The following is an 8,970-nucleotide window of genomic DNA, read 5'->3' as shown; positions in this document are numbered from 1 at the left end:
GGAGTACAAGAGGAGGAGGAAACCTGTGACAACATTTCTAAAGGAAACTAAATTTATGGAAAGCTCCTACTTTCCGAACCAGAAAAACGAATAACCAGATGTGAATTTTCTCCACCAACTAAGGCTTTATACTTAGTGACTGTACTTAGTTCTTCTCTGCTTACCTTGACAGAATAAGCCAGGGAGATGGTGACTGCAAGTGGAAGGCCTTCCGGCACAGCGACCACCAGAACTGTAACCCCAATGATGAAGAACTTCACAAAATATTGTATGTAAATCGGCGTGCACTCAGCAAGCCATGGTCTCTTCTGAACCCAGAACGTATCAATTACAAAATATAACACTAGAATGATAACTGTGATGGCAGACATCAACAAACCTTTCAGTACACACAAAAAAGAAAAGAAAAAAACACTAATTATTTCAGTAGTCCAGACATTACCACTGTCAATTATATATTAGCCACTGGAAGAATTACCATGGGTTTGATAATACTTTAATTTCTTTGATAAACTGTTGCCTTTTTTTGTTTTGATTCGGTTTTTTTAATACCTAACTCATCATTTGGCATTGTCAGATTTAATTTCTGCTGCCAAGGCTAGCCCTGTCCCCAGGGGAACTGGTAGAAAAGGGTTTAGGATTTTTTTCCTAGATGTAATTGTATCTTTGGCCTTCTATTAAAGCTAAGACAAAACAACAGGCAATGACGAGGAAACACCAAAAGCTTAGAATAAGCGGGTAGTTTACATGTTGGCAACTGCTTAATGCTGACAGAGAAGCTGGTAAAAGTCTGATCAATGGGGAGACTTGGAATTAAATATTAAACCCTATGTTTTTATTAAAAAAATAAATTCTCTGATTTATTTTTTCATCTATCCTTAGTGCTTCAGTAAGTTAAGGAAAAAAACCAAGAGTTAATCATGTTTTACAAACCATTTACTTATTTTGTGGACTACTTAGCCTTTCACAAATGAATATTAAGAGAAAACAAAGCCACACAGCTGCATCTGATAATCCAACCCAATGTCTGCTACCTATAGCACCACCACCTTAAATCCACCCTTTCCCCCAACATGGTGTCAGTAGTACCATATAGCTATACATTACAGAAAGCAAGTATTTCCTACTGGATAATAAACTTATTGAGAACAGAAGTAAAACCTAACTTTTTGTAACATACTCCTAAGAAGTAGTAGAATTCTATAATTTAAGTGATTTTAATGGCATATGCTGCTTTATCTACACGTGGTCTATCATACAGATGATACTGCTGGAGGGCATGCTCTGTTTTTAGCTAAGAGCTCTGCTTCTGCTTTTTCTCCCATAAAGAGTGGTTGTATTAACAGGTGTTTCCTAGGTGGTTCAGTCAGTAAAGCGTCCGACTTCAGCTCAGGTCATGATCTCATGGCTTGTAGATTTGAGCCCTGCATCAGGCTGTGTGCTGATAACTCAGAGTCTGGAGCCTGCTTCAGATTCTGTGTCTCCTCCTTTCTGCACCTTTCCCACTTGCACTCTCTCTCTCAAAAATAAACATTAATAAATTAAAAAAAAAAATCATAACAGGTGTTTTCTAGTGAAGATAGTAATTTAGTGACTTTGGCTTCAGCAGGATGGTGCTTCAACTCATCCATTCAATTTAACCAAACTATAATTTTTAGAAAAATACAGTCAGTAAAAAGATGAATAAAATGTGTGGTGAAATTTCTTTTTATTAAAATATAGTTGGGTAACCTGCACTAAGTAACTGTAATAGCCCTCTCTCTCTTGCTTTCAGAAATCCCAAAAAATTCAGAGATGAGAGCATGGGCTTGTGAATAAACTGGGGAGACTCGGGCACTCATCCTAACCTGACCACTTATTGACAGAGGACACCTGCTTCCACGTAAGATGGGGGAAGAACCCCCAAGGTGCCACATTTTGAGGATCTGCAATAAATCAAGAGACCTGGTATATTGTGGATAAAAGTGAAAATATTTTTTAACTCCCCTTCCACTCACAAAAGCAACAATGTGTAGCCTTAAATGGGTCAAAAGACGGTTTTCAAACATAAGGTTAGTATATTTTAAAAGCAAAACACCTTATTTTCTTCTGTTTATCATACCTGCTTTGCCAATCTGCACAGCCAGCTTTGTAAGTTTCCCTTGTAAGACAGATTTTTCCTTTTTTGGCAAATTTGCTTTCTTTTTGTCTTTTTCATCACCGTCTCCACCTTCTTCACTCTTCAAAGGCTGCATTTCCATGGCTGCACCATCCTGGGCTTTTGCTGCATTAAGAGCAAATATAACCTCACTACATTTTAAAGGCACCCATAACTATTAACATCTGAAACAATTTTTGAAACAAATCAGTGTCATATAGAAACTAGAAAAGATTTAAACATTCAGCTTTGTGTGTGCAGGGGTGTATGTCTTATTTTCTCTGTTATACAGAGAAAATAAGGCAATAATGACACTAGTATGTTAATCTTCATGCCACATTGAGAATGTTGTGCAGGTAACAGGGATGAGGCCTAACAAGAAACAGCCCTTAAACTAAGAACTAAACACCAAATCATTTCTCTTCCCCTGTGTTGTGTTTGATAAGGCTTATCCTAAACATTATATAAAACCCGCCCACATGTAACCATAATGTAGAACATTACATATAACCATACAGATAAATATACATATGTTTACAAATATAAATAAATGCAAAAAAACCCATTTAAGTTGTATACTTTGTTTCTTACACATTTTTCCTTGCAATAATATAGAAACCAATGCTAAAATACTTGAAGTGCTTAAGTTGAGAGTTACCCTACATCTGGATTTTTCTAAGTTTACTACCACAAATCACAGTTAAAATCTTATTACCACTGTAGTGGCAGCATGACGACTAAGGCACTGGCAGGAGGAGATGTTAACCCAAGTTAACATAAACTCATGTCCCCTGTTACCTGTCCCTACTTTTGGATGAATACAGTACACGGCAGATATATTTTTGGATATAATGAAATCAGGTTAACTATATTTTTAATCCTTGTGAACTCACCTTTGTTGCGATTCTCAATAGCTCCATCTTGTTTCTTATCTGTAGGAACAAAATGGGAATTAAAGCTTTCCCAAAGAAATGAAGACAGCCATGCTAAATTATGCAAAGGTAGTTCACATTTCTATAAGAGAACTGTTATACCATGGTGTGTAGTTGTATAGATTAGAAAGCATTTGGCTTGTAATGACCCCCTGGGTCAAACACTCCCTGGGTCTTAACCAGAAGTACTCCAAAATATTTGGGGCCATCTACGCTTGTTTGATTTCTCCATAAGGCTTTACTCTTTTAACCACTCTAATGAACCCAAGGATAGTATAAGAGGATTCAAACTAAACACACATGTAATTCTAAGAAAGTAGAAAAGGGCAGGGGCAGAGAGGGAGGAAGCAATGTCATGAAGACAACAGGCACATGAGAGACCTGTGATGAAAATGACAGCAAATACCAGGTATACAAGATAGAGGAGAGCCAACTACGTAAAACTGGTATATGGATGTGAAGAATAGGCCAATGAGACTACCAGTGAGGGGAATTCTCCAAATTGGCTTAAATTTGAACAAAACAGAAAGATGATAATGTCTGAAGCAAGAAAATAATCATGGAGGGAATGAGTCTATTGTCTGCAGCAGGCAGTGGAATACTAAAAATGACAAAGAGGAGGCAGAGCCATTCAGCTAATTTTTCTTCCAACTTCTCTATCTAGAAGAGTGATCCTGAAATTGGGAAACGTGGAACAAACAGAGTCAGAAAGGAGTCAGAAAGGAACAGATGCTCAAGATCGAGGAGGAGACAGTAAGAGAATATCTAGCTACTTCCAACGAGCTCTGAATCTGGAGTGATACCAGACGGCTACATTCCAGACTAGGAAGAAACAGACAGATTACCCTGAACTGCTTTTGAGTAATGGCCAAAGCCGTCAAGGGAATGGGGTAAGGGCTGAAGTCCACAGATAGAAAAAATGTCCCGTTCTATGAAGAAAACAAAAACCAAAAAACACAGCCCCCAGAATAAAAAATGACAATGAGTTAGATGTTCATTCCTGGAAATATTTTGACTGGATTAACAAAAACAGAGGTAAAAGATCTTAGAGAAAATAGTGTTTATTGGAGAAGACACTGTGGGATCAATTAAATAAAGTGATGATATGAACTTCCCTTCCTTATCAAACAGGGTCCACTGACCTCAGACTCCTATAAATTAGGATGCAGCATAGTGTATGGTTAAGAGCACAGAATCTTGAGACAAATAAGCAGGTCTGATCTGCCACTTACTAGATCTTTGACCTGGAGCAAGTACTTAACCTCTTTAAGCCTCGGGTTACTCATCAATAAAAAGAGTAATGTCTTTGTCACTTGGTTGGGAGTACTAAGGAGATAGTGTACATAGCATTCAGTAAACGGCATCATTATTACTGGTTTTCCAGTTGCCTTCCTTCCACTCTACCTTAAACCTAAGCAGGTATGGGAAGGGCTGCAGGAGGACTGGGGACAGGAGAACTTAGAATGAGGGTCTTGTTACCTTCATTTGCAGTCACCACTTCTCAGGTACACTTTTGTTTGAACTAAAACTTTCAAAACCGAAGACAAAACCCAAAGAACAAAACATTCAAATATTAAAAACATGGTTGTAGTTACAGGAAACCAAGGATTTAGCAAGGTTTTTATTGTAGAAGATCTCAAAACACTTATGTGAAAGAGAAATATGGGCTTACTAACCTAGGTAATATTAAATAAATCCAAGCGGTTAAGCCACAGTAAACTGCTGTCAACTTGAAGAGAAAAACCTGTAGAGGAGCAATCTGGAGTGGGAGAAGAGGGTAGTACAGCAGATACTTAGAAGCAAGCTGGGGAGGGCTTTTTAAAAAAGTGACATATCCCCAGCTAAGTAATTCTGGGCTGTCTCCCTACATACGACAGAGTTACTTGTAAGATCCTTGTGCATAAACTACGGTTACCAATTTTTGCTGAGGACAGATCACTTGTAGGGATAGCAAGCAGATACAACGGGTCAAGATCGAATTTCTAAAAACTTCTTATCTAACACTTTGGGCTAAATGTAACAAAAGAAATATAACAGGTATCAGTAAAGTCTTCACCTTATGCCTAAAAACTGACTACTGAAGTACGGACTGGGAAATGTGAAGAGTAGAAAACGTGAAATAGATTAAAAGCTCACCGAGACCAAAATGTGATATGGTTGACAAAGAAAGCTATCACTGAATTAGCAGAAAAGATAACCAAATAGGAAGGAAGAGTTTAAATCATTTTGCTGGTCAGATAACAGAGATGCTAAAACTAAAGAATAAACAGAATAAAGCCAATGAAAGTGTTCAAAGAGATGCTGAATTTGTCCAGCTACGGTTAGGGGCACTGACACAGTCATGAAAGGTCCCTGAAGGACTGTAAAATCAACAAGAAAAATTGAGAAATGGAGGGCTCTACTCATGCTACCCTTGAAAGCACTATACTAACTTTTTGTACAACTTTTCATATCAGAACTTCATAAAAGAAGAGGATTTTTTTGGTACCAGTCCTTATAACCAGTTCATTTCCAAATACCAATTCTTAAAGAAAACTGCTAATCTTACTTTTCTTTTCCTTTTTCTTTTCATCTTTCTTCTCTTCTTCTTCACCTCCAGCTCCAAGTAAGGTAAAGATAATTCCAGTTTGAGAATTAACACCTACAGCAGTAACTACCATTCTTCCAGAACCTTCCATTACATGAGTACCTACAACAGAAAACTTGTTATGGATTTTTTCCTCCCACTTTCAAATTTTAGCCATATTGTCTTTAATATCTAATATTTAAATAAAACCTAAATCTTTATATTTAAGGTTTTAACTCTGTAATCCATGTTGTATGAATTCAAAGCTCCCTCCACCACTCATTTATCATCATGTGACATTGGCAAATTATAATATCTCAATTCCTCACCCATAAGATGAGGATAACAGTACCTACATTTTATATAAACAATGAGAGTCAAATAAGCCTACAAATGTAAAGTGCTTTGCACGTTGCCTGGAGTCCATGGGGGTTCAAGAGATACACATTACTTTTAATTATAAAATTATTATGGTGATCATTATTGACATTTCTCTGAGAAAAACAAATGCCCCATTTACCACACCCAACCCTAAATACCTAAGGCAGCTTTCATCCCAGCCAGTCTAGAGTACTGCAGCAGCCTCCCAGCTAGTCTGTCTTTCCAGTTCATCCTTACATCAGTTCTAATCTTCCTAAAATGTGAATGTTTTCACAATCATCACATGGTTCAAAAACCTCTAATTCTACACTGCCTACTGGGTTAAGTCTAAGATCTTCACCTTGAAACCAAACAGCCAACCTTCCAAACTTTTCGTCCACTACTCTACCATAAAATTCCATTATGGAAGCCAGGGAACAGAGATGGGAACACTGGTTGTATTCTTACAACAATCTTGCAAGATGATAGGCATTATTATTCCGATTTTCTAGAAATTTGCCCAAACTTACACAACTATTAAGTGGCAAGACAAAGATTCAATGCAGTTCTGTCAGGAGAAAAAGGGCATATTCTTCTTATAATGCCAATACGTTTGCTTACTATTCCCCAACTTGTACATCCACATCTCTGCATCTTTTTCGCTAATTAAAAGCCTTCCCACCTCAAAACCAACTCTTTGTTCTGAACTCTCAACAGTCTTCCTTATAGTTATTATGTATTTACTCCATCTCCTAGTTTACAACCATATGGAAGACAGGTTCTGTAGCCCTTACCACCATCTTATATACCAAGTCAATACACAAAGGTTATTTGTTAAATAAAGTCATAAAGCATATGTACTTATTCCACAAGTTAGAAATTTATTATTTGTCTACTGATTACTGGGAGAACTTATCCACTGTGAATTTCTTAGGCCTTTGGTTTTCTTGCTTTTAAAAATCTATATTCTAAATACTTCACTAGTTATTAGCTTCTCTGTCAGTGAAAAGGCAAGGGAAACAAGAAATAAAGTTCGAGATAGTGAAACAGTATTTAATGAGCAACTTCTACATGTTAAAGACAAGTTCTTTCTTTTAACCATTCTGGCTTTTGGCAGATTTCAATTTTTTATATTCTGTTCCTCTTTACCACAGGTAATCAGATGTTGGCAGTTACTGTGCTCAGGCAAAGTAAACAGGTTTTATTCTGGTCATATCCCCACTGCTAACTGAATAACTGCTTTTAAAAATCTAAATTTAAAAAGCCAAGAACAGCAGTGAGCGATGGCATCATGAGAATAAATTTAAAAATAAATGCAATTTATGTTTTTTAGTACATTTTTGGAATAGGGAAATAAATGCAGAAAAACTTTCCCACCCACATTACGATAAGGGACTCTGCAAAGTTATTTCAGTCTTGTCTTTAACCATGGAAAATTTACAGAGTTCCTGTGGTACACTTGATGTGTCAGGGGCCCGAATCTACATAAAGCTTACTCCCAATCTCTGTTAAAACAGAAAAGGACCAAAGTTCAATTAAAGGACATCAACCTGAAGAGGTAGTAAGCACTTTGTAAGTGAGCTAGATGTACATAAAAGTCCATGCAGTACATATGGCAAAATGGCAAGAGAATACCATCTCAGTTTGCCAAATATCATGGCCCATGATAGTTAAGATATGATTAGATTCCTTCCCTTCCTTGGAAAAACTATAGGTTTTGTTTGGTTAATAATTATAGTTTCTTAGAGGTATAGCAAGGAATAAGTAAAATGAGTACACATTATACTTAAATACATCATACTTACATATTCAAGATATTCCTGTCTATTTGAAATGAATTACAAGTATACCCATGTAAAGAAAAGGCCAAATAGAATGTTCTTGGTAGAGTAGGATTTTGAAGTTGTACAAATCCCAAGATTTTTCCGAAGAAGTTAAGTCTATTGTAATTGGGAACTCTACCCTTTTATGTGGTGTTTATGAATGCATACATATGTAATACTCTGATTTTTAGTGGTAGTATGTTTTGCAATAAGCTTTTTAGGCACATATTTGCCAATATTAAAAAGGTAATAGATAAACTTAAGTATACACCTGGAAGTTGTGACCCTCACTTAACTGATTCTTGTCACAGTGACTCTGGTTTCAGTGAAGCCATGTTCAATCAATCAAAATATAAAATTTACAAAGAACTGAAAAATTATAGCTGCCAAGTTATTACATAGTTAAATCTGCAGAAATCTCCTTACAATGTATTGTTAGCATTCCATTAACATCTGAAAATGATAATAGAAGACAAACAGGCAACATTCTGCTTGCCTCAAATTCTAGTATAATTCAATCTAACACACATATGTAAACAACTGTCTTATAGGCAATTTTGTAAATTCTATAAAGAATACTAGCAAATTAAGAGTAAAAACCTGGAAATCAAACGTAAAGGAACTGGCATACTTTTGGAGGCAGGTTGTAGTACTCTTGCTTCCTCTCACTGGGCATTTTAGAAGGCAGGTTGTGAATTTTCCCATCATCCCTTCCCTTTCATTTCCCATTAAGCTCACGTCAGGCTATCACCGTTACTGTCACAAGAGCCTACCAAGTAGACACTCCCATCCCCACTTCAAACAGTGCCCTCACCTGTACAAATCCTCTTCCTTCTCAGAACATGTCCTACCTATGTGCAAATTCAATCCTCCTTAGTACATGTGGTGCTACTCTTGGGCCTTCTGTTGATTAGCCATGTGATCTTTGATAAATAGCTTGTCTCAGATTTACTCCTTGGTAGTTGGATGCAGGAGTCGGATTAGATACATTTTAAGAATTTTATCGTTAAACACACACACACACACCTGTCCTCTACAGATCATCACAGACAGTTCACTAATTTGCTTTAAAAATATAATCATTCTTTAATTTTACACATCAACAGGCCTTAAGAATAAATGTAATACAGAAAAACACAACAGTAGAAATCA

At 36.7% G+C, this 8,970-nt stretch overlaps 1 protein-coding gene across 5 annotated transcripts in view; it reads right to left on the bottom strand.

The window, feature by feature from the left end:
• Nucleotides 1–8,970, bottom strand: part of ATP2B1 (ATPase plasma membrane Ca2+ transporting 1) — a 135,005-nt gene that overhangs the window by 37,621 nt on the left and 88,414 nt on the right. For all 5 annotated transcript variants that reach the window (XM_077772278.1, XM_077772277.1, XM_077772279.1 and 2 more), the window contains exons 6-9: nucleotides 5,618–5,758; nucleotides 3,031–3,069; nucleotides 2,102–2,263; nucleotides 165–379 (exon numbers count right to left, since the gene is read on the bottom strand). In XM_077772278.1, the coding sequence (XP_077628404.1) occupies nucleotides 165–379; nucleotides 2,102–2,263; nucleotides 3,031–3,069; nucleotides 5,618–5,758 (557 nt within the window). The remainder of the gene's footprint in view (nucleotides 1–164; nucleotides 380–2,101; nucleotides 2,264–3,030; nucleotides 3,070–5,617; nucleotides 5,759–8,970) is intronic.

The sequence above is a fragment of the Crocuta crocuta genome, unplaced genomic scaffold, assembly GCF_008692635.1.
Source record: "Crocuta crocuta isolate KB4526 unplaced genomic scaffold, BGI_CrCroc_1.0 scaffold216, whole genome shotgun sequence".
NCBI lineage: Eukaryota > Metazoa > Chordata > Mammalia > Carnivora > Hyaenidae > Crocuta > Crocuta crocuta.
This window is presented reverse-complemented; position numbering and strand designations above follow the sequence as displayed.